The following is a 25,676-nucleotide window of genomic DNA, read 5'->3' as shown; positions in this document are numbered from 1 at the left end:
AAGGTTGGTAGATTAGTTGATGATATTGTATCATTGTTAATGTCTTGGTTTCATTAATTGTACTATGGCAATATAAGATGTTAACATTAAGGAGAGCTAGGTGAAGGGGGCACAGAAGCTCTGTGCTATTTTTGCAACTTTTCTGTAAGTCTCAAATGATTACAAAATAAAATATAGTCAATTTTCAAAACATTAAAAGAAGACTGAACACCTAGTATATGCCAGGCACTGACTCAGGCACTGAAGAGATGATATAACCAAGAAGACAAGGGTCCTTGTACTTACACAGCTTAACCTAAGGAGGGCAATAACAGCAACACTAACATTTATAGAAGCTTGTTTTGTGCCAAGCATTGTTCTATCATAAGTCATGTATTGATACACTTAGTCTTTTCCTCAACCCTATAATAATAACCCAATTATTATCATCCCCATTTTACAGGTGAGAAACTGAGGCACAATAAGGTAAAGTCATATGCTCAAAGTCCCATGGCCGTTAAGCTGTGGCACTGCAAACTATACCCAGATGGCCTCCAGTCCTAATCACTCATTAGTGATTAGTAATGACATTAAAGATGGCCCTCCTATAGTACTCACTGTTCCTGTCCTCCCTTGGATTCCCAATTTAGACAGTCCTGGGTTTGGGCTGGTTTGTCATGTTCAGCCACTGTCCCCCAAACATCCCTGGCCCCTGACATCTTAAGAACCAGAGATGACAGACTCGGAGCCTAAGCTTAGCATTTTAAAAACCCACCCACAGCAACTTGCCTCTGAACACACAGCACTCCTTCCCTTAGCTGGAGGGCAGGACCCAGGCGGCTTCCTTTCTGAGCCCCTCATACCTCCTAGCTCTTGCCTTGCTTATAGTAGGCACTCAATACTTCTGGATTGGGGTGGTGATGAGGACATTGTGGATGATAAGTGAGGATGGTGATATTGATGGTGCTGAATGGTAGGGATGATGACTGTGATGATGGTAGTGATGATGGTGATAGGGATGAAGGTGATGATGGTAGGGATGATGATGTTGATGATGGTAGGGATGATAATGATGATGGTGGTGGTAATAGGGGTGAAGGTGATGGTAGAAATGATAATTGTGGTGATGGTGATGATGATAATGATGGTGATGATGGTGATTATGATGATGAGGGCAGTGATAGGGATGAAGGTGATGATGGTAGGGATGATAATTGTGATGGTGATGATGATGATGATTATGATGGTGGCAGTGGTGATAGGGATGAAGGTGATGATGGTAGGGATGATAATTGTGATGAAGGTGGTGTTGGTGATGATGAGGATGTGGCTACTGACGCTTTTGAGGACCAGGCAGCATTTCTTTTCATGGACGGAGCGGCTCGTGCAAGCTGGAGCTTTGCCCATCCTATGGGCCCTATGCAGCTCATCCCTGGGGGTCTGATTTTGTGTCTGTCTTCTTTTAGCACTTCTGCTGTCTCATTTTGCAACTCCCATTTCCTCCTTGAATTCTTCCCATATCAACAGCAGTCGTGATAATAATAATGGCTAACATGCATTGAACATTTATTCCATGTCAGGCACTGTTGCAAGTGCTTTTTAATATATATTAACTCACAACACCCCTCTTATCACTCTTTGTACTCTTATTGTCTCCACTAATAAGATGCCTGAGACACATAGAGGTGAAATAACTTGCCCAAGGTTATACAGCAAGTAAGTAGGGGAACTGGGATTTGAACTTGGTTCTAGAAATAAAGGAGGACCAAATGAGAACAGAAACTCTCTACTTAGAGCTTGCTATAACAAGAGACTCAGTTGCCATCACTTGGTTTGGTAGAGATTTGAAGGCTGTGAGAGGAGGAGGAGCTTTATAGTGAAGCATTATTTTTGGCGTGGTAAAGCTGGAGGTAGGGTAGCCAGAATTGGGATTTCATACGTGATTGCATTGGGGAGCATATCTGGATTTGGTCCGTCGGTCTGGTTAGTCCTGAGTTGGGAGCAGGGACAAAATAGGGAATCTGGGGGCCATTGCCCAAGTCCTGACCATTCTGGACCAATTTCTGTAGAGACCGTGGTTTCTTGGGATGGTCGCTGCAGAGGAGGCAGCTCAGAATTCTATTATCATACATGGTCTGGCTACTATTGTTTGCATATTCAGTCTCCTATAGTCTTTACTTCTGTACTGTGACTGTAATCTTTACCCAACCCCATATTCCTGGATTTTCTCTGATTAACTATCCCACTCCTACATTCCAACTTGTTTTCCAGATGTACAAGGCTTAATTGCTGGTGGAAGAGACATCTCGTTTCTGGAAGTATCTAAATTCCAAAAATGTTGCTTGAAAATCACATCATTATAAATACAACCATATTGTAAATGCTTTGAGCCACCTTGCTAGTTAAAAGATTTTTTTTTCTGAATAAAGATTTATTTTGTGAGGAGAGCCATCATTTCTTGATTACCCTGGTTTGCAAGCTCAGAGCTGTTACCCGAGACATGTTTTGATTTTTTCATTTGCATGTGGCCTGATGTTTCACCTGTGTCTTGAAGTCCTTGTTAAGAATGCCTGTATCTTGACTAGGGAAGATAGATAGAAAGACCCACTGGGCATGTGTCATGGGCACAGCTTGCTATTGTGCCAGGTGATACTTTCAAATGGTATGTGACCAGAATGAGGCTGAGATATGCATGCATTCACACAGAAGGTATCATGAGGCTTCTACCTGCTGCAACGCTCCTGCAGTCAGATGCTATACCCAGGGGCTGACGCTTACAATAGCCAATAGCAGTTCACTCTATCCCACTCCCCAGCTAAATTTCCCAACTTCTCATCTTGCCACTTCAGAGAAAATGGTTCTGGTAAATTAACTCCCATGAGATGCTGGTGAATTAATATGGCATTCAGAAAATATGATGCCCTAAAAGGTAATGCATACTCTCAGGAGATGAGTCTCTAACAGAGGGATTTGAGGTGATTGGTGTCCAGTGGGTGTAGAAACTATTTTTAGACAAAGAATTGTGGTATTTCTATAGCGGGAAGTAAATGCCTATGAGGGGTCATGCCTAGGCCCAGTAGAAACCTAGTGAAATGGGAGCTTCCTTAGACTGGACACAAAAAGGATTTTGGGTCCCTTTTTGTGTCACAAAAGAGTTCTGCTGGGTTTACCCTTCAGGATGGCCTATTGCTTTCACTAACCCTTAGTACAAAGAGCATGGAAAGAGGCTGAGCTCAAGGGAATGGAAACAGAGGACAGACACTCAAATGGGATTCCAGTTGCCCTTTCAGGAAAGGATCAGGAAATACTTGGCTGTGACCATGTCTAGGGCTGTAGTAAGCTTGTAAGTTTTGACTCTCTCTTCCACATCTTTATCACTTGAATCTTAGTCTTGTTAGCAATAAAGCTCTGAGACTGCAAAGGGCTTATCTTTGGGGACTTCATGGGCAGAAGACTTGGGTGGGAAGGTTGAGTCCTTCTCAGAGAGCTTGGAGGTGAGTCCCAGGGGACAGCATGAATGATGGTGGTCTGAGAGAAGAGGAAGGAAAGCTGAGTTCCAGGAACTGCTGCCATCCAGGGGCACCCGAGTCAGGCAATTGAAAAGTTCCAGCACTCACTGCTGGGCACCCCTCTCAAAGCACCATCTGTAGCTCAAGGGCTGCCCTTTAAGAGGAGACTGGCAGATATGTACTAGGTCTGATCATGGCATTCAAGAATAGCAGAGACTTAGAATCTGTTTAAGATTTGACCTTGTTCTACTCTCAAACCACAGCAAAGATGCCCACAAGATAGAGATGCAGCTCCCCATCACCTCATATGTCTCGTAGGGGATGCACAAGGTCCAGCTTTCCCAGTGGTCCCTAAGGAGCCCAGATCAGCAGAGCCTGGGACTGGAGGCTCTGTCTTTTGTGTCCCAGTTACTTCAGCCTCCATGGACACTTACATCAACACTGAAGCCAACTCCCTGCTGCTCACCAACCCCAGGCTTGGAATTTTCTCTGTGTGAGTTCCAAGGCAGCCTCCCCTTGTCTACCTGCTTTCTGGTCCCAAAGTTTTCCGGTCACATCACTTGGGGCTATATTAATTTCCTGAAGTGGTGATACAAAATTACCATAAACATAGTGGTAATTAAAACAACAGAATTTTCTTCTGTCATTTTTCCGGAGGCCAGAAATCTGAAATCAGAATCTGTGGGTGGAAATCAAGGTGTCAGCACCACCATGTGCCCTGCAGGCTCTGGGAGAGAATCCACTCCTTGCAGCTTCTGGTGGCTGCCAGCAGTCCTTGGCTTGTGCTGCATCACTCCAGCCTTCAAGGCCAGGTCTTCCCATCTCTGCCCCATCTTCACATCCCACCTCTTTTGTGTATGTGTTGATCTCTCTCTTTCTGCCTTCTTATAAGGACTCTTGGGATTACATTAAGGGCCCACTGGAATAATCCAGGATAATCTCCCCATCTCAAGCCTCTTAACTTAATTACATCTGCAAAGACCTCCCTTTTCTTTTTACCATACAGTTATATACATGGATTCCAAGATTTAGAACACGGATATCTTTTGGGGGACCATTTTTCAGCCTACCACAGGGGCTACAATCCACAGAGCATGGATCTGAAAATTCTGTCACATGAAGAACAGTCAAAGGTTCTAGAGACATTTACATTTTTAAACATTTTATCATGAACATACATATATATGTAAAAGTACATACATTATTGATACTTGTAAAGCAAAAACTTATGTAAACCCTCCATGCTGCCTTCAGGCCAAGAAATTAAATCTTGACAGTTCTCAGCTTTTAAGGTAAACATTTTCTTGTTTCCTTTCTTTTTTGATCTCCATCTCATGGGGCTATGCTTTCATATCACCTGGATTTCATACCTAATGATAGGCTTTTATATCACCTGGATTTGAATGGTACCTAAATAGAATCAGGCCATATATCTTATTTTATGTCTTAGTTCTTTCACTCCGCATCAGGTTTTTCATATTTTCCTGAGCTGTTGAGTGTGATTGTGATTTGCTCATTTTCATTGCTGCATAGTATTCCATTGAGGAGCCTGGAGAAGAGAGAGATCCAGTGGTTTGTTTCAAAGGGGTAGAGAGGGAAGAGAGTAGAGGCACTGAGATTGGTCAGATGTTGACAATTCAACAATTTATTCTGGTGGCAGAACTCAATGTAACAAAAACTTACTAAAGGTTGGCCATGGATGTCCTAAGAGGAAAACAGCTGCAAGGGTGGCCATGGAGCCCCATCAGTAGAGCTGTCTAAGCATGGAACCACCCAGTAGGTTCATTTTGCCCACAGCCCAGAGATAGCTGATTTATCAAAGCAGGGGAATTGCAATAGAGAAAGAGTTTTACACATGTGGAGCTGGCTAAATGGGAGACCAGAATTTTATTATTACTCAAATCAGCCTCCCTGAAAATTCAGAGACGAGGGTTTTTTGAGGATAGTTTGGGAGAAGAAATGGGGGTGTCTAGGCAATGGGTGCTTGCTGCTGATTGGTTTGGGGGTACAATTATAGGAGTTTGGGAAATGGTCCTCATTGCATGCTGAGTCGTTTCTGGGTGGGGCCACAAGAGCTGTTGGCAGGTCCAGGTGGAGCCATTGGTCATCAGACATGCAAAAAACCTGAAAAGACATCTCAAAAGGCCAGTCTTCAGTTTAAAATGGCGATGTTGTTATCTGCAGGGGTAATTGGGGAAGTGCATATCTGTAATAATGGCTGGCAATGTTTATGTCTATGTTTTAGCAGAATTCAGGCTCCTCTCATCCTCCTAGGCTGGTAGTCTCTCCTTAACTTTATGGAAGGGCTATTATCGTTTAAACTATACACTAAATGTCTCCCAAAGTTAGCTTGACCCAAACTCAGGAAGAATCAAGGGGAGTTTGAAGGCTAAAGGCAAGATGGGGGTTGATTAAATCAGATCTCTTTCACTGCCAAAATTTTCTGTTATAATTTTTTCAAAGGTGATTTCAAGCATAGGCTCAATGGCCTTGGATATGGAGAACTTCAGACTGGAAGGAGGGTGGTCTAGAGCAAAGCTAAAACTGGCACTCTGACCCTGGCCAATCCTGAGAGCCCCAGCTATGCCCCTAAGATGTCACAAAGACAAACTGCCTGAGCAGCTGCCCAGCGTGATGGGCTTTAGACCCCACACCATCCATCCCCATCTGCTGGCCAGCCCTCTCCCAGGGTCCCTAACCATAACCCTTCCCTGGCTTTGTAGCAATGCCAAAAATTCTCCCATGAAATAGTTGTCCTTCCAGCCTAAGCCTTTGGCCCTGTTTAGCCTTCAGGCTGTGCTCAGTCATGGAGCCCAGTGAGGGAGTGGTTGCTGGGCCCTCCCTAAGAACAGCCTTTCATAGCAGGCAGGAACAGAAGGAAACCAGAATAGGAAGGACGTGAGGGGCAGCCAAAGGGGGCCCTTCCTAGACACCACTGCCTCAGCTGCTGAGCAGAGGATCCTTTGAGTAGATGAACAGCAAAAATCCTGGGCCACACAACAGCCCTGTCCCTGTGAACCAGGGGCAGAAGGCCTGGATCAAAGGCTGGCTCCTCTCCAAAGGGTGGGAATCCTTCTGTGTGTCAACTGAGGTGTCTGGAGGGGGTCCGGGGCACCTGGAAGGATGTGGCTAGTGAGTTGGGAAGACTGAAGGACAAATAAGGGCCTTCACTTTAGATGGTTTTACACCGAAGAGAGGAAGTCCATCCAGATTAATTGGGGTTCAGCCTGGAATGAAGGGTGAGGGGGTAAATGTAATCTCCTTGCAGTCTTCCAGAAGAAAAGCTTGTTTCTCCTCCCCTTTTCCTTACACCTGTCCCACCATAAAATCTCCATAAAATGAAGACACTTGGCTAAATTCAAAGAGTGAAAATTAAAGAGACATGCAAAGCGAAGAATTCTAAAGCTCTTTTGATCTGCAAAATCGTGCTCCTGGCAAGAGTAAGGAATTGAAAGATTATTTGAGAGAATCTCAGTGTGTGACATGAATGTGACATGAGCACCTCCTTACAGTTTCCATTATGCCCAGAGGGACAGATGGGGCTTCAATTAGAGGAGGAGGGATATGGGGCTGACTTTGGGATAACTTTTTTACTTCTAATAATTGTAAAATGCACACAGAGCAAGTTGTCAGAAGAGATTGTCTCTGTTTCACCACCACCTTTAAGACTAGCAGTAGTTAGTTCTCAATTTGCAATATTTAAGTCTCAGCCGCCATTGGCTATGGCCTCTGTTTTTAAAAGACATAAAAATATGTCTTGTATTCAAGGAAGCACGACGATTGCCATGCAGAGCCACATCTCCAGTGCCACCTGCATTACCCCGAGGGCCTTATCAGCAGTATCATCTGGAATCAGTCAGCAGTCAAGCAATCAGTCAGCATTGAAGGTCGAATTGTACACGCGGCACTGTGGGAAGAGCAGTAAGGAATAAAGATAGAGCATCTCTGAGATGATGAGGTCATTCAGCAGGAAAATAATAATAGCAACAAAAGCAGCATTACCTTCTATTTGCCTACTGCTTTACAGTTGGCAGTAGCATTACCCAATTCAGGGCACTGTGTTCAGTTTTGCAGATGGCAAATAGAAAAATGTGAACGATGCCATCTAGAGTTGTGCAGTGCACAGCCTGCCCCACCATTCGCAACGGGCCTGTCATGCACAGAATCTCATTTAGAGCTTTTCAGGTATGGAATTCTTTTTCCATTTTAAGTTGATTTCACATCCATTTGGTCTCCATCACAGTTTTGTGAGATTGCAGGGCTAGTGTTATTCTCCAGACCACAGGTAAGGAAACCAAGTTCTAGAAAGGAACTAGGACTATTCTAGGTGACTGGTAGAATGAGATTAGAACCCAGCACTGGTACCTCTTGGTTCGGGGCCATTTCTACTAGCCAAACTCACTTAACCCAGTCTTTCAGGAACACATCTGGGATGCAAGAGATGGGCTGGTGGAGAGTTGCTGAGAGCAGAGGGGCTGCTGAGTAAAGGCCTAATCTTCTCCCTCACCCCAAACCTGGCCTCTGGCCTGGCCCACCCCAACCCTCCCCAATGGCCAGCTTCCTTTCTTCATGCCCCTCCTCTCCACCCCCAGGTTTGAGCGGGAGCAGAACGACACCTTCATCATGGAGATCCTAGACATTGCTCCATTCACCAAGATGCGGATCCGGATTGATGGCCTGGGCAGTCGGCCGGAGTGGTTCCTGGAGAGGGTAAAATGTCTAGACCCTCACTCTTCCTTCCAGCCACCACCCACCCCTTCCCCTGGTTCCTCTGGCTTGTCAATGGACCTTGTTAAAGCACAAATGTCACTGTAGAGGATCATTACATGAACCCAGCCCATATGATCCAGTATGCCCTTTGGCATGAATTACTCAGAGAATGTCATTTTATATATTTGTGTCCAGTGAGAACTGAAGCAACTGTCAGGTAATTCAACACGAGCTGTCAACGTTACGTGGACAGAGACCTGAGAAAGGGGAGGGGTGGTGTGGGCTTCCTTCAGGACAGCAGCTGGGAGGGTTGAGAGAGGAGGAGCAAGGCCTAGGGCAGAGAGAGGCTGCCATGGTGGGAACTTCAGGCAGGATGGCAGAAAGCTTACTGGGGCCTCTGTGATCACGGAGTTAGGCAGCTGCTTCTTTTTCCATTGTGGGCCTCTGAGTCTGAGCTTGGCCGTCAGCACCCTGCCTGAGGAACCTGGATCCTTGAGCTCTCAGTTGGGCTGAAGCCAGCCTTGGGGATGGGATGCTGGGATCTTCAAGGAGCAACAGCAGCGTGGGATTTCTTAGTTCTGCCTCCATCCTCCCGCTTTTCCCAGCATACATATGCATGGGCACATATGCACACACATACATGCACATGGCCACAGACTCAGTTTCCACCAAGAAAGGAAGGCAGCTGCTCCTTCTCAGGACCTCTCATCACTTCCTCACCTTCCCCAGCTGTGCGGCTCTGTGCCTTCAGGCTGCCCAGAGGAGAGTCATTAACACTTGCTGCTCCAGGGCAGAGAGAAGAGCATCCAGGACATAGGGCCAAGCTGCACTCATTTTGATGAGAACCACTGTGATGTTAGGAGTCCAAGGGCTTTCCATGCTAAGAGTGGCTCCAAAGCTGGGGACCCCTGGCAGCCAGGAGGAGCCTCATCTGCAGCACCAGACTCATAAAGGCAATGACTATGCCGACAAAGATGATCTTCCTGCAGCCTCCATGTCACACGAGGTCCTAGGCATGCCAACTTGTGTGTTGTGCCAGTCCTCCTTACAGAAATAATGTGTGTTACAGTCTCAGGCAGCATAACAAAGCACCATGGACTAGAGGCTTGGAACAACACACATTTATTACTCCCTCACTGTCATAGAGGCAGAAGTCCAAGGTGAAGGTGTCGGCAGGGCCACACTCCCTCTGAAGGCTCTAGAGAAACATCTGTTCTGGGCCACTCTCCTGGCTTCTGGCAGTTCCCTGGCTCGGGGCAGCATCATGCCAGTCTTCACATGGCGTTCTGGGTGCATGTCTAGGTGGTATAAGATTGGACTAGGGCCCACTCTAATGACCTCATCTGAACTGATTACACCTATAACAATCCCCTTTCTAATAAGGTCACATTCTGAGGGACTGTGGGTTAAGAATTCAACATATGAATTCTGGGGGAATACAGTTCCACCCATAACACAAAACCCTGCAGTCCCCTACCTGAGTCAGCCCATGCAACCTCGTCTACCAGAGGCCAGCTGTCCTGCAACGCCTCAGGCTCCTTCTCCCCTGTTCAGCCATTAGCAGACTTTCTTGAGTCAACAATATGGTGCCCACACCAAGGACTAACCTGCAAATGTCAGCGTTCTGCTCCCAGGTGTTTGTGGCTGACAGGGGCTCGGTTGGTCCGTTTTTCTGTCACTCTTTCAGCAAATATCTCTTGTGCACAGTGACAGGCACCTCTGAGGACACAGCTTTAGGTGAATTGCCCATTCCCAAATCCCAAGCTAGGGCAGTCCTCGTAAGGACTTCAAATCCCATGCCAGGCACACAGGACAGGGCCTTTGTCCTGGAAAGGGCCCTTTCCACACCCCATGGGTCTCAGTCGCAAGCGCTTGTCTCAGGTCTGGGATCTCCAGGGTTGGGATTCGGGGAGGGGCTGCATGAGCCAGGGGGTGCTGGTGGAGGTGAGGGAGGGCAGGGCATTCCCACGGTGGCTCCCTCTCCCCCAGATCCTACTGAAGAACATGAACACTGGAGACCTGACCATGTTCTACTATGGAGACTGGCTGTCCCAGCGGAAGGGCAAGAAGACCCTGGTGTGTGAAATGTGTGCCGTTATCGATGAGGAAGAAATGATGGAGTGGACCTCCTACACCGTCGCAGTTAAGACCAGCAACATCCTGGGTGGGTCGGGGGTCCCTCACACCTCCCGCTCCCTTACCACTCCAACCCTCAAATTCGGGCTCAGGCCCTTGTTTCTGGTCAGGGCATTTTTCTTCATAAGGCCTTCCAAAATCTAGTCAATCCAAGTTTTCTCCACAGTGTGTCGCTTTCTGTCTGGACAAAGCATCTCTTCCCAGGGAGTGACTGGTTCCCTCCCTCCTCCCTTGGGGAAATAGGGGAGAACATTACTGGGGAGTATGGTCAGCACTTTTGGAAATGGTACAGGCACTTGATGCAGAGCCTTCCCATCTTCCTTCTGCTGCCTGGCACCCCTCGCCCAAGTGTCATGCACCTCAGGCATGCTCGGACCCATGTGCTTGGTGGCCATCTACCATGTGCCGGCTTTGGCTGTGGGTCTTAGGATACAGATGTGCTGCCCAAACCTTGCAGGTCTGACCTTCATTGGAGCAACCACAGTGCAGTGTGGTGACGCTCCGATGGATGCAATGCCAAAGTCAAGTCCAGAAAGACAAACCCAGAAGCCAGGCAGACAGGGCACCCAGAGGAAGGGTCTTCTAATCAAAAGTACTAGCATGTTAAAGGCCAGGAGCTGAGAGGGAACACACTGTCATCCAGGCATGGGGGCAGTACCTCCTACCTACACTCCCCTATCCCAAGCCTGCTCTCCAGGAGCCATTACAAGGAATCTGGCAAGCTCATCACATTAATTATAAATGGTGAATGAAGGATTAACTTGTTGGCCATGGTAGCTTACATTTTCAACAGAGAAGCCTCTTGCCAGATAAATGAAGCTCTCATAGTAGGATCTCAGGCATAAATGATAGGTCAATAAAGCTAGTAAATTTTGTTGGGGGTACCTCCTTTCTTCCTATTCTCACAATGGAACTTTCACCCCTATTGCTTAAAGTTCCAAGTGTCACATGTTTTCAGACCCCTCCATCCCTTTATGATGTACTCAGAAAATAATAAATTCATTGATAACCACAGATGTGTGTCAGAAAAGCTTCACTGGGTCACCCCTTCCAGAAGCATTTGCTTTTGACTTGGGCCAATACCTGTATTTGGCTTAAGCAAATGATATGAAGCTCTAGTGTAGAATGTCAATCAGAGACAGATTTAGGGAACACAGAACTTCCCTGCTTCCTTCTGAACCCACACTGTTCAGGAGGTAGCCTATGTTTCTAAACTGTAAAGCCAGCCTATATGACACCCCTTTTAAGTTTGGGTATATTTCCCCAGAAATAGATGGGTTTTGTACTAAACCATTCACACTTGCTGATCATGACTCCAGTTAGACCAAAAGCTTTTGTAAGGCACAAAGATAAGATGAAGAAGAGAATTGGAGACCTGGGACAGTAATTGACCCTTTCCAACCTCATCCCTGGCCTTCTTGAGTCTGTACTCTGTCCACCTGTACCCCTGACTCCTCTGAGGAGTCCGGGATCAAGGCCAGAGCAAGAGGACTGTGTGTCAAATAGGCTGGCACCCTAAGCCTCACCTTGTGCACCCCCCAGGAGCAGGCACCGATGCCAACGTGTTCATCATCATCTTCGGGGAGAACGGGGATAGTGGGACACTGGCCCTGAAGCAGTCGGCAAACTGGAACAAGTTTGAGCGGAACAACACGGACACATTCAACTTCCCTGACATGCTGAGCTTGGGCCACCTCTGCAAGCTGAGGGTCTGGCACGACAACAAAGGTAGCTCCCACTCAAGGCCAGGTTGGTGGGAGGGCAGCCCTCAGCTCCCTTCCTGAGCCATTATTCCCTCCCTGGCAGCACATTGACTCTGATTACCCCAGGGTGGCAGACAACTGAACACAGTTGATGACCACCACATTGATGCTTCCATCAGTATGAAAGAGCCAGTGTTTCTGGGCAAATATTTTTAGAGAGGAAGCTTAGTTCCTCCTGCTTTGTCCCTGGGTGATTAGTGGTTCTCCATTGTTTGTGATTTCAGAGCATTAATTTGACTTAGTTCAGGCTTTAAAAGTTAAGAAAAAAAGCTAAATCACCAATTCATTTCCCATTGATTTTCTATAAAGGATTATGTTTGTGCCGGGTGCAGTGGCTCATGCCTGTAATCCCAGAACTTTGGGAGGCCAAGGTGAGAGGATTGCTTGAGCCCCAGGAGTTCAAGACCAGCCTAAACAACATTGTGAGATCCCATCTCTACAAATAATAAAAAAGAATAGCTGGGCATGGTGGCATGCACCCGTGGTCCCATCTACTTGGAGGCTGAGATGGGAGGATTGCCTGAGCCCAGGAGGTCATGGCTGCAGTGAGCTATGATTGTGCCACTGCATTCCAGCCTGGATGACAGAGTGAGAACCTGTCTCAAAAAAAAAAAAAAAAAAAAAGGGATTATGCTTGTTTATTTATAATAGTAATCCTAAAGTTGTTGAATTCACTTATAAATATAAACTATGAAATAGGATATAAACCAAGTGAGAAATATATTTTTAACTTTGCAGTGCCTAAGGAATGCTTTGTCATTTCTATAACTGTGATGACGTTCATGTTCTCAACATTTCTTTGGTTATCATTTTGCTGTCTTTAAGCCACTCTTTATTTTCTCTGGCTTTGGGCCTATAAGTTCTATTTGTTATAATTAGAATAGAGTTGTTAAATATTAAATTCCACCTCCTTGATGCATACCGCTTTCTTCATTCACCCTTTTGTCTTCTGTAGAAACATGTCTCTGCAAAGCTATCTGCTCAAAGCCTTCTCTAGCCTTTGCTGGGTCTCCCAAATGGCTGCCCAGAGCTGTCCTGAATGTTGTGTTGTTCCTCACTTCTTCCAAACCCCTGCGGAGGACTAGCCTATCTGTCACGGTCACTGACGAAACCCAACTCGGTAGTTTGCAACCTCTCTTCCATAGGAGCTAAGCTATTTTGCTTTAACATGGATTAAACAGTTAAAATTTTTTCCATAACACAGAATAAGCTCAGACTAGGCATTGATAAAATAGCCTTTAAGGCAATAAAATAACAAATATTTACACAGCACTCCACAGTTTTCAAATTTCAGTGTATCCCACCAGTCATTTGTATACGGAACACCTAAAGTATTCATGACATGCCTGGGACTCTGTTAGGTATTAAAGATACAAACATTTGATTCTCAAAAATACTTTGTGAGGCCAGGGGCTGTGGCTCACAGCTGTAATCCCAGCACTTTGGGAGGCTGAGGTAGGCAGATCACTTGAGCCCAGGAATTTGAGACTAGCCTGGGCAACATGGCGAAACTCCATCTCTACCAAAAATGCAAACATTAGCCAAGTGTGGTGGCTTATGCCTGTAGTCCCAGCTACTGAGGAGGCTGAGATGAGAGGATCACTTGAGGTCAAGGCTGCAGTGAGCTGTGATTGCATCACTGCACTCCAGCCTGGGTAACAGTGAGACCCTGTCTCAAAAAAAACAAAACAAAACAGTCAAAAACAAACAAATAGAAACCTTTGTGAATTACTGCAGCAAAAGCACTTTATTGCTCCTCTTTTTACAACCAAGTAATATTGAGGTCTAGTGAGGTTTGAATGTCTTACTCAGAACCACACAGCAAGGAAGGGACACCCAAACCAGCCATCGCCCAAACCCAGGTCTTCTGATGCCTGTTCTAACACACCGTTCTGTGTGCCGGCCCATCTTGCCAGCCACCATTCTGCACCCTCACCAGCCACTGTGTCAGGTGGTCAAGAAGATGAGGTGATGAGAGGCAGCCTCTTTATCTCTGTTTGCTACACCCCCCAATATCAGGGTGTATCCGGGTTAGTCTTGTCCAGAAAAGCATGCAGTGGAAGGGAACTCTTCTTCCTCACTTGATCATTCAAGTGGCATTATGAGTCTGTGGAAAGAAACATACTTGCAAATCATGCTCAAATATCCTTAATGCACCTCTCCTCTTTCCTAAGATGAAAACAAAACAAAAACTCCTGAGTTTTCTTTCCCTCCATCTCATCATCCATTCTGATTGTCTTAGGATTAGCAGCAGTTTCCCAAGTCTGGTTGAATAACAGTAGCCATAATCATTAGGACCATCTTCTGCCCCAGACACTTCGCAAGATCAGGATGAGATCTTCCCATGACACTCAACAGTGATCACGTAGTCAAGACAAGTGTGAAAGCATTGAGCCACATTCTGTGTATCTCCACAGGCCAAATTAGAGGGATTTGACAGATCAGACTAGTAAGGGTGGCAGGCATGGGTGTGGGGAATGTAAGGACAAGGTCTGTCTACCCTAACCCTAACAGGAGAGCTTGTCTACAGTCTCTCCTGTTAAAGTGCCTAAACCGTTGTTTAGGAAGTATGTTCCCAAGAACTATGTCCCTGCCTTAATCAGAAAGAAGTACATTATGTCTGTGGGCTTCCAACTCTCTGTCTGGCTACCAGCACACACTGGCAAGATGTCATTGCCTTTGAGGATAGGAATCATGCCTTATTCATCTTTATCTTCAAAACTGCTTATAACAGTACCTGGAGCATAGTGAGGGCTTAATAAATGTTAGTTTAATTGAGACTCCCCCCAGAGAGCTGAGAAATACCAGGTCTTTTAATCCTGTTCTGCCATAGCCTCTATCTCAGAAATAGCAGAGACCCAAAGGAATTAGAACCCTGGGAAGGAAGAAGTGGTATCCCCAGCAGGCTGAGCCCTTCCTCTAAGGCTCACTATGAGACCAGAAGCACGGGGTTCCCTAACCTCTTCCCAGTCAGCCCAGAAAACTGGAGAGGGGAGAATTTCATGTAGACTATGATGACCCAACTTTTCCATGCCAGGGCCATTTACAATATAAGTGTTTTATTCATGAGGGGTGAGAGTGGAGAATATAGCCAGAAAGACTGAGGATGCTGTGTTAAGGACCATACTCTGTAGAAATCACTCAGCAGTCTTGGGGCAGGGGCAGGGGCAAGAGGAGCTGTCCATGGTTCTGACTCCTTCTCTGGCTTCTCTCAACTCTGGACTCCACAGGCTGATCCAGGTTCTTTCCTTGGTGCCTATTTTCAACCTGGCCTGCTACAAACATCCAGATGCTTGACAAGCTGGTCCAGATTACTATGCATTCCAACCCCAATTCACATCAATAAAAGGTAGAGAGTTGCGGATCCAAGATCAGAGCTCATCTCTGCTTCCTGCCTGCAACTCCATCTTATCCAAATCTGAACTCCACCTAATTAACCCCTTTCTTCCCTGGATGGCTTCCGCTGTTGCTGCCATACCTTCTGTCTCAGCCTGTTTCTCGGGATGAACCTTCCAGAGTCCTTTCAGCCATTCCTGCCTCCATACTGTACCCTTCCTTCCAAACCATCTAGGAAAGTAAAGGCTCATATATTTGAGAAGAAGATTCAAAAAGTAAAATCCCAAGATGTGGTATGTCAATTCCCTACTCCATAGTTTCCTGGACATAAATTTAATAGAAGAAACATGAGGCCTCATTTGCTTCTCAATAGCAAAGCAATTCAAAATATTTAAAATGTTTATTTCTCCCTAGCAAATTTCTAGAATCCCTTGCTTAAAAATGTCCTTATACAGCCAAATATTTAAGCCACTGTATGTAACAGGGAGAAAGAAAGGGGAGATGAAAAAGTCATGTAATCACATTTCAGGAGTCAGGAATAATGATTGTCTTTAGTGACACGCAAGTTTCCCCCTTTCTTGTTTTCATCCTCCTACCTGATGTGTCCTCTTCAGAGACAAAATGAGCAGTCCAGGTCCTTTGCAGGCCTAACAATCCCCTCGGTTTTAATGTTTATTTCTGTTAACAAATCAATTACAGCTGGCTCTCACTATTCACGGTAGTTATTCCCTATAATGTTGCTGTGAACTCTGAATTCGCAAACACTGAACCATTGCTCCTAAGGGAAGCACAGGGTTAGGTTCCTGTGAGCCTCTGGTTACAACATTTTCACCAACTGATCAATAGATAACCTTGTTTTATGTGTGTTTCTGTTTAAAGACATCTTACTTAGTATTTACTGTTTGTTCATTAACATTGAACTCATGACCAACAGCCCTATAAGTCAGGCCTGAGTGAAGCTTATCTAACATGTATCATCTCTGGAAGGCACGTTACAGCCTTCTTGCATTTAGAAACACTAAATAGCACTTCAGCTTGAGGACCAACCACTATGTTTGGGGGCCATTTTAAAACAATGAACTCACTAACAAATAGCACAAAAATGTGAAAACATGGCACTAAATAGACCATGAAAAGGACAATTGTTTATGGCATGACAGATGAAACAAGAAGGCAGTGTTGCCTTGTTCAGCCTCATCTGAGAACGTGCATGGCATTTGGCAACTAAAATTTTTTGCCACTCTGCATATGTCCACAAATGACCACATGACTATTAATTTAGGGTTACAAATAAATTTTAGCAAATAGCCAAATCCACAAAGATTGAACATGTGAATAATGAAGATCAACTATATATCCATTGAGTACTTACTGTTAGGCATTGTGTTCAGTGCTAGGGACAGAGTAGGGAGCAGCAGTCAAGATTCCGGTCATCTGGATGACCTTCTAGCAAAAACTACATGTATTAAACAAGTAATTAATTTAAATAATGATGTGTGTCTAAAATGGAGGTCCACAGGATGCTAGTCCGAGGACTCAGAGAAAACCCTCCTGAAGAAGGGATATTTAAGCTGAAACCTCAGGAATGAATAAGAGTAGCTATTAGATAAAGTGTGGTGTTCGCTCAAAATGAAGGAACACATGTGAGGTAGAGTGAATAGCAAATATAAAAGCCCTAAAACAGGAAAAAATCTTGATATGTTCCCAAAATTAAAGAAAAATCCAGAATGACTACAAAATAGGGAATAGGGGTGGAAGCTACAATATAGATAGGAACCAGGCCATGCATAATATTATAAGCCATGTCAAGGATTGGGTTTTTATCCTGAGTGTACTGAGAAGCCATCAAAGCATCTCAAGAACAGGAATCACTCAGAGAAGATCATTGTAGTGTCTGTGGGAGGTAGGTTAGATGGAGAAGAAAATAAACTTCAAAAGATGATTAAGAAATTGGTGGGAGAATGTCTTGCAGCACGATGATGGCAGTGGGAATGGAGAAAAAGCAGACCGATTTGAGAAATATTTAAGGCAGAGGACTTGTTAAAGGTTTGCCTGAGAAGACCTGAACAAGAATGATGAGGATGCTGGAGAACTTTCTTCATCTTGATGAGTTTAATTTGAAGGCCTGAGTGACATCTGTGATGTCCAGTAACAGTGGGGTCTGGACCTCAGGAGGAAAGCTAGTTGGAAGATTGATCTGAGATAGTAAACTAAAAGTTGTTAGTGCAGAGAGAGTAGTAAAGTCATCAATAAAGAGTGAATAACAGAGTCTATGGAGAAAGTGCAGCTTGAGGAAAGCAAGGGTGGTGTAGAGCAGATTCCCAAGAATTTCAACATTTGAGGTGAGATAATGGAAAAGAAGGAAGAGGAGGAGGAAGAAGAAAAGAGAAGGGGAAGGAATTACCTCCATCTTTTGTACTTCCAAAGTGGGATGTGCTTGGGGAGGAAATTTACATCTGGGAAACTCTGTAATGCTGAAGATTGTTCACTGGCCATGAAATCCCAAGATGTGGTGTGTCAATTCCCTACTCCATAGTTTCCCGGACATAAATTTAATAGAGGAAACATGAGGCCGCATTTGTTTCCAAACAGCAAAGAAATTCAAAATATTTAAAATGTTTATTTCTCCCTAGCAAATTTCTAGAATCCGTTGCTTTAAAATGTCGTTGTACAGCCAAATATTTAAGCCACTGTATGTAATAGGGAGAAAGGAAGGGGAGATGAACAGCTTTGTGTAATTTGTGGATTTATGTTTGTTAGACAAAAATGCTCCTCATTGCTTCCTCCCCCTGCCACACACACACAAACACACACCACACACAAAGTCAGGAAATCTTTTTCACCTAGCCTCACTCTCTCTGCTCTCTGGTCCTTTTTGTAATGTGGAATTGTCTTTATTCCTGACTATTCTGACACATCCAAAGAATGGCATGGTACATTCAAGTTTTCAGAAACTAGGGTCTAAGATTAGCTATTTTCATTCAAAAGGTTTTCTTTGTTACTCTCTCTTCTTTTTTCCTAGATCTCTAAACTTTCATTCCAGCCCTTATTTAAATTTCACCTTGCATGAAGTAACTTACATCTTTTGCCCAAGCTAACAGACATTCATAGATACCCAAGAGATAACTTTGCACCTGCAATTCCCTTCCCCTGCTAAATTATTATGCATCCTTCAAAATCCAGATTAATTTCACCTTCTCCATGAAGCTCCCTGATTATCCCAAATGAAGTTAGATGCTCCCTACTCTGTGCTCCTAAACTTCTCTACTCATACCTCTATATCTAGCACTCACGATACTGAACTGTAATTGTCTTGCCAGTCATAATTGGCAGACTTTTGAGTCTCTCAAGACTGGAAATTTTGATTCACATTTATATGCCTAATGCCTGGCACTTAGTAGGTATTTAACAATTATATGAATAAGTAAATTAATGTTGAACATCAGCTTGTAGCAGCTTCTGGATCCTAAATAGATGGGTCCAGAATTCTATCCTTTTCTAGACTTCCACAGATATATCTTTCTCCCCTGTAGGTGACTGAGGGGTTTCTAGATGCAACAATTATATCAGACACACTTGTTAAAGCATTTGTAATTATCCAAGGGTAGGTGTCATGGGTGAAATAGTGTTCCCCACCCACCAAATTCTTCTTCACCAAGAACCTCAGAATGTGATAATATTTGGAAATATGATCTTTGCAGTTAGACTTAGTTAAGAATCTTGAGATGAGATCACCATGGATTTAGAATGGGCCCTAAATCAATGACGACTTGTGTCTTTATAAAAAGATGAGAGAACATGGAAAGATGCTGAAACAAGAGCATGTGAAGATGGAGGTAGAGATTGGAGCTGGAGATAGCAGTGACAAGCTGAGGAACACCAAGGATTGCTGGAAGCCACCAAAGCTAGGAAGACACAAGGAAGGATTCTTCTCTAGAGCATTCAGAGACAGAATTGACCTGCTGACACCTTGACTGCAGACTTCTGGGCTCCAGAACTCTGAAAGAATAAATTTCTGTTATTTTGAGCCACCAAGTTTGTGGTAATTTTTCTGATGGCCTAGGAAAATAATATAGTAGGGAAGAACCTTCTGGGGAACAGTAAAGACTTCCCTAGAGTCTCAATATAAACAGTCTGCCTCAGGATTTGCTACTGGGTGGAAAATATTCAAGGCCACTGGACCAAGATTAATCTCACCATATCAGAGTGCAGTCCCATCTGAGAGCCTAGAGTCAGCAGGGTTTAACTGCAGCAGCTTAAGGCATAGCAAGGCTGGGTGGCCCAGAGTCCTAACACTAAAGTTGATGTCAAGTAGTGATCTGTTTAGCAAGGCCTTGCTCCTAACTTTTACAACTGGGGTCTCCACAGCCCTGAAATTAGTTTGGTAATAACTTGGGGCACAGAAACCAATTATTCCCCTAGGCATGAAAAAGAGGGGAAACCTAGAACTGAAAGGCATTGTAGATTAGTTTGTGATCCCACTCTGCAATTGTCATTTAATTCCAGCCACTGAGACCTCTGCCTTGTGACCTCTGCCTTGTGACCTAACTCCCACCATGCATCCTGCCATGATTATATCTGCCTGTCTGTGGTTTAGAAGCTCTCTTATGTTCTCACTTCCTCACTGAAAGTTCTTCCTATTGCCCTACCTTGCTTGAGCCCACTCCCAGAACAGTCGACATATTTGTAACTACATGTGTATTCTGTCTCTTTTACTTGAGCATTAGCTCCACAGGTACCATTATCTTGTTCATGTTCTTTCCCTAATGCCTATCACATTGCCTATAATATAATAAGGACTTAATATATTTTTATAAAATTTAATTATACTTATACTTCTCTTTCAGACCCTTCCCTGTCTTTTTATGCTTCAGTTATAGGGAACTCAGTTTTCCCCAGAATCAGTGTTCCTTGTGCCTTAGTGGTTTTTTAAAAAGTTGAGTCCTGGCCATGAAACTCAGACTCATGACTAAGTCCTCCAATGCCAGCTACCCCCACCCCCAAGACACTAATTGCACACATATCCAGACTTTCTTAGTTTTCCTGATGCATTTTTCTACTATGCAAAAACGTGACTCCAATCAGCCAATTCCTTCCATCTCCTCACGGTCAAAATCTGAAAGAGGCGGGTTCAGCACCGTGGACAGCTCTAAACCACTCCAACCTTGTGACTGGTTGCTACTATTGTTGTTCAGATGCCAGCCTCCCAAAGAGCTTGACACCCCACCCCACCACCACTTTGGATAACCAAAAACTATCTGATTGCCTTGGACCCATAATGGCTCTTGGGTTTAAAGAAATCCTGAGTCATTGATGTGATCCTCTTCCCCTTGTAGGCAAAGAAGTGGCCCTCCTCCCCTTCAACAGACATTGGGTCTGAAACCAGGATAATATCACTGGTAGGTCTTCAGGTTCATCAAGAAAAGGAAGATTTCTGTATCCTTATTTTTTTGTTTTGTTTCATTTTTGAGACGGAGTCTCACTCTGTTGCCCAGGCTGGAGTGCAGTGGGGCCATCTCTGCTCACTGCAACCTCTGCCTCCCAGGTTCAAGTGATTCTTCTGTCTCAGCCTCCAGAGTAGCTGGGATTACAGGAGTGTGCCACCACACCCGGCTAATTTTTGTATTTGTAGTAGAGGCGGGGTTTCATCATTTTTGCCAGGCTGGACTCAAACTCCTGACCTCAAGGGATCCACCTGCCTCGGCCTCCCAAAGTGCTGGGATTACAGGCATAAGCCACTGTGACTGGCCGTTCTGTATCCTTATTGAGCCCATGTGGTTGAGATACTAGGTTCAGGGGAGGGAGAGAGAAGTCCAGGTTTTGTGTCCAATTTCCTTTTAATGGTAACTTTCTCCTCCAGAGATGGAAGTTTAAATGTTAATACAAGCTGAGATGGCTAAACATGTCCTTAGACTCTCTCTATGCCACACTTTTTATGTTTATTTTAATTTTTTTTCAAGATACCTTATGCTTCCCTTGCATAGACACGTATGAGGAAAAATATATTTTGTTTGAGAGTCTTCTACAATAAAGATGGGGATTTCTGAACAAATACCATATAAATCAGGTGACAAATGCTTAGTTAACTTAAAGCGTAGCAATCTTCTCTTCCTCTGAATCTACCTTTCAACCGTTTTTGTCTATTCAATATTTCTTTTTTAGTGAAAAATTTTAAACATGCACAAAAGTGAAGATAATAGTGTAATAAACTTCCACATAGCAATCACCCAAGTTCAAGAATTATGAATTAGTGATTCACAATTGAATCAGTTATTGATTATTGAACTGTCAAATTTGAACTATTGAAATTTGTCACACCAGCTGTATTGTTCATACCTTTTAAAATTTTTTCTTTTTGGTTGCTGGGGGATATAAAATCAAATCCTAAACTTCATGTCATGTCACCCCAAACATAGTGTGTTTCTATTTATTTATTTACGGATGGAGTTTCACTCTGTCACCCAGGCTGGAGTGCAGCGGCGCCATCTCGGCTCACTGCAACCTCTGCCTCCCAGGTTCAAGCGATTCTCCTGCCTTAGCCTCCTGAGTAGCTGGGATTACAGGTGTGCAGCACCACACCTGGCTAATTTTTGTATTTTTAGTAGAGACAGGGTTTCACCATGTTGGTCAGGCTGATCTCTTTTTAAAATGAAGAGTTTCTTACAAAATTACACCACCACTATCATACTTAACAATGATTTATTTGTATTGTTCAATTTCCACTCCATGGCGAATTTTCCCAATACTATGTAATATGTAAATTTTCTTAATATTGTATATGGAATATATGGAAAATATGTAAATTTCCTCAGTACTGTATACTGAGTAAGTCTGTGAGGAATACAATGTATTGAGGAAATACCGTTTATTGATGTAATATGAAGTACACAGAAGTCCCATTATTATTGGTGCTAACATTGAATAGTGGATACAGGGACTGCCAGCCTGATTACTCCACTGTAAAGTTTCCTCATAACTCTTCATCTAATGGACTCATCCAGTGATGATCAATTAAGGTTACAAATGGTGATTTTCTAATTCTTTCATTTCTTATTCATTTAGTAGCTAGAATTTTTCTGTTAAAAAAAGTCCCTCAGGCTATTTGATTACCATAAAATATAGTTCATAGAGGAAAATCAAGACAAATGATTAATTCTCCATAATTCCAATTACCCAGATAGCTTTTATAATACTGAACAAATTATAACCAGAGTATTTATTTTCTAATTTATCTTGTTCTTCCTGCCTTCTTTGGTTAAATTAAGCTCTGAGGAAAGAAAGAATTTATGTGTTTTCTTTTGAAAAATATAAATTCATGGCTGGGCGTGGTGGCTCACGCCTGTAATCCCAGCACTTTGGGAGGCCGAGGCTGGCGGATCACGAGGTCAGGAGATCGAGACCACGGTGAAACCCCGTCTCTACTAAAAATACAAAACAAAACAAAACAAAAAAAGCCGGGCGCAGTGGCGGGCGCCTGTAGTCCCAGCTACTCGGGAGTCTGAGGCAGGAGAATGACGTGAACCCGGGAGGCGGAGCTTGCAGTGAGCTGAGATCGTGCCACTGCACTCCAGCCTGGGCGACAGAGAGAGACTCTGTCTCAAAAAAAAAAAAAAAAAAAAAAAAAAGAGAAAAAGGAGAAAGAAAAATATAAATCATAGAAATATTAGGTTGGTGCAAAAGTAATTGCAGTTTTGCCAAAACCACAGTGACTTTTGAACCAGCCTAATGTAAAGAACCTCAGAAATCATCTATTTCAATCCACACATTGTACAAGTGAGGATACTGAGGCATGGGGATATAACGTGTTCAGTTTGGTGGATATGCTGAGACTGCAACCTGATCTGCCAGATCCCAGAGTGTTGCTCTGGGTGGCCTCTTAGATAACGTATGTGAAAAAGTGTTTGTGGAAAAATAATAGCTAGATTCTCATATTCATCCACAGCTAGGGCTCTGTGATGGTTCCATATCTTACTTCAAACCATTTTTTGATCTTACTGAAGAAATGTGAGTTACCTAGATGAATCCTTAGCTTGCCAAAGATTATTGTCAAGAATGGAGTTGCTTGGTGAAGAAAATTATCTGACTACCTGAGAAGAATTTTTAGTGGTTTGTGCTGGAGCAAAGAATTGACAGTTCACTTTAGAAAGTAAAAATCATTGATCAGTTCTATGTTTATTGAATGCTAAGTCTATACCACTGTGATACAATTAAGAGCTCCTAAGATATGATTCTCATTCCCTAAAATCTCGTTAGAGACGTCAGGCATACAAATAAAACCAGCCACAAAAGTTAGGGCATAGTCATGACCTGAATAGCAGAGATTTCTCAAGATGTCTGTGCTCATGGCCAAGAGAATGGACAAGCAAAAAACGCTGAGAGCCTGGGGATTTTGGAGGGCATTGCAGAGGAAGTGAGGTCTAAATTGTCCAGAGGACAATAGGCAGGTATTTAAGGCAAGGGAAAGCTGGGTGCCATAATGAGGAGAAAGGAAATGCCAAAGGGATGCTTAAATCCATCTCACTGGGCTAGGGGATTTGTAAAAGGGCTCTTCCTTATTGAGGTGAGAGATAAGATGATTGGAGTCAGGCTGAAGAAGGCCCTAAATATGTAAACACAGAGTTGGGCCCTTTTGTCCCATCAGATGTGGAAAGCCACTGGGGAACCACAGGCAGAGATGGCATGTTAAACTCTAGGGAGCAGCTGCCAGTCTCACTCCCATCCAGAGACTGTCATCTCTTGCCTGAAAAGATTGAGACCTCACACTGCACAGTTTCTAAGCCTTTTTCTTAAAGTAAACTTTCAAAACTGTGGGACAAAATAATCAATTCTACTAGGACAGGCCACCACTCACTGCTAGGGCTTTGAATTCTTTTTCCCATCCACTCTTAAAACTTCACCATTCTTCCCTATTCAATAATGGTGCACACTAATGCATTCAATAAACACTTATTTAATAATATGCCAAGCACTGTCCCAGGCATTGAAATATAGAGGTGGATAGGTTACAAAAGGCTCCTGTTCTCAAGGGGCTTACAACCTAGTGGAAGAAGACAAACTATACAATATATGAGAAAACAAAGACAAACTTATTTCAGATTGTGAGATGGACATATCATTATTGACAGAAAGTAATTGGGGATTAGGAAGCTTCTGCAAATAGGGTTGTTAACAAAGTCTTTCTCAAAGACAGAATATTTGATCTGACATCTCAGTGATGAGATGGTGTTGACATTCAGAACCTGGGGAATATAGTTCCAAACAGACAGAATGGTAGATGCAAAGTTTCTAAGAAAAGAGAGGGCTTCATATATCAAGGGATAAAAAGAAGGCCAGTGTAGTTGGAACAGAGTAAGTGAAGTTGTGAGTAGTATGAAATAAAATCAGAGGAGTGGAAAAGGACCAGATCATGTCAATCCTAATAGTCCTTGGTGAGCAGTTTGCATTTTATTCTGACAGTGATGAGGAGCCATTGGGGGATTTTATATGGAGAAGTGACAAAATCTGATATATCATTTTAAAAGATTACTATGATGCATTTGGAAGGATATTATAGCATTGTGTATAGAAGTACAAGCCTGGATACCAACTAATTACCCATCAACAAGGACAAGATAAATAATTTGGTGATACGTGCATTCAATGAAATACCAGGCAACTATGAAAAAGAATGAGTCCGTATTTATATTTTGATATAGTTTGTCTGTGAGTAAAAGGTGTCAAATAGTGTAGAGTGTTTGTTACTTTTGTGTAAAAAAATAAAGCAGAACCCTAAAAGAGGAGACTTTGTAAAGCAATGGATTCTTTGTCAATTTCAGATGGTTCCTTCTTGGTCTACTGATATGCTTTGGCTCTGTGTCCCCACCCAAATCTCAATAATCGTAATAATCTCCAAGTGTCAAAGGCGAGACCAGGGGGAGATAATTGAATTGTGGGGGTGGTTTCCCCCATGCTGTTCTTGTGATAGTGAGCGAGTTCTCACAAGGTCTGATGGTTTCATTAGGGGCTTCCCCCTTCACTTGGCAATCATTCTCTCTCCTGCCACCTTGTGAAGAGTTGCCTTCTGCCATAATTGTAAGTTTCCTGAGGCCTCCCTAGCCATGCAGAACTGTGAGTCAATTAAACCTCTTTTCTTTATAAATTACCCAGTCTTGGGTATTTCTTCACAGCAGCATGAGAACAAACTAATACATCTGCTAAGGCCAAGTAGGATATCCACCATGCAGCTAGTGCTGGCCACTCAGTT

General features: G+C 43.7%; 1 protein-coding gene across 28 annotated transcripts in view; it reads left to right on the top strand.

Moving 5' to 3' along the window:
* The window catches only part of LOXHD1 (lipoxygenase homology PLAT domains 1), a 179,742-nt gene that overhangs the window by 138,900 nt on the left and 15,166 nt on the right, over positions 1 to 25,676 (top strand). For 25 of the 28 annotated variants that reach the window (XM_016933622.4, XM_016933623.4, XM_054672173.2 and 22 more), the window contains 3 exons: positions 8,081 to 8,198; positions 10,188 to 10,362; positions 11,877 to 12,062. In XM_016933622.4, the coding sequence (XP_016789111.4) occupies positions 8,081 to 8,198; positions 10,188 to 10,362; positions 11,877 to 12,062 (479 nt within the window). Of the gene's footprint in view, positions 1 to 8,080; positions 8,199 to 10,187; positions 10,363 to 11,876; positions 12,063 to 19,221; positions 19,461 to 25,676 lie in introns of those variants that run through there. The other 3 variants (XR_010151914.1, XM_054672177.2, XR_010151913.1) reach the window with 3 other exon arrangements.

The sequence above is a fragment of the Pan troglodytes genome, chromosome 17, assembly GCF_028858775.2.
Source record: "Pan troglodytes isolate AG18354 chromosome 17, NHGRI_mPanTro3-v2.0_pri, whole genome shotgun sequence".
NCBI classification, from domain to species: domain Eukaryota; kingdom Metazoa; phylum Chordata; class Mammalia; order Primates; family Hominidae; genus Pan; species Pan troglodytes.
The sequence above is the reverse complement of the archived record's forward strand: the minus strand, read 5'-3'. Positions and strand labels throughout refer to the sequence as shown.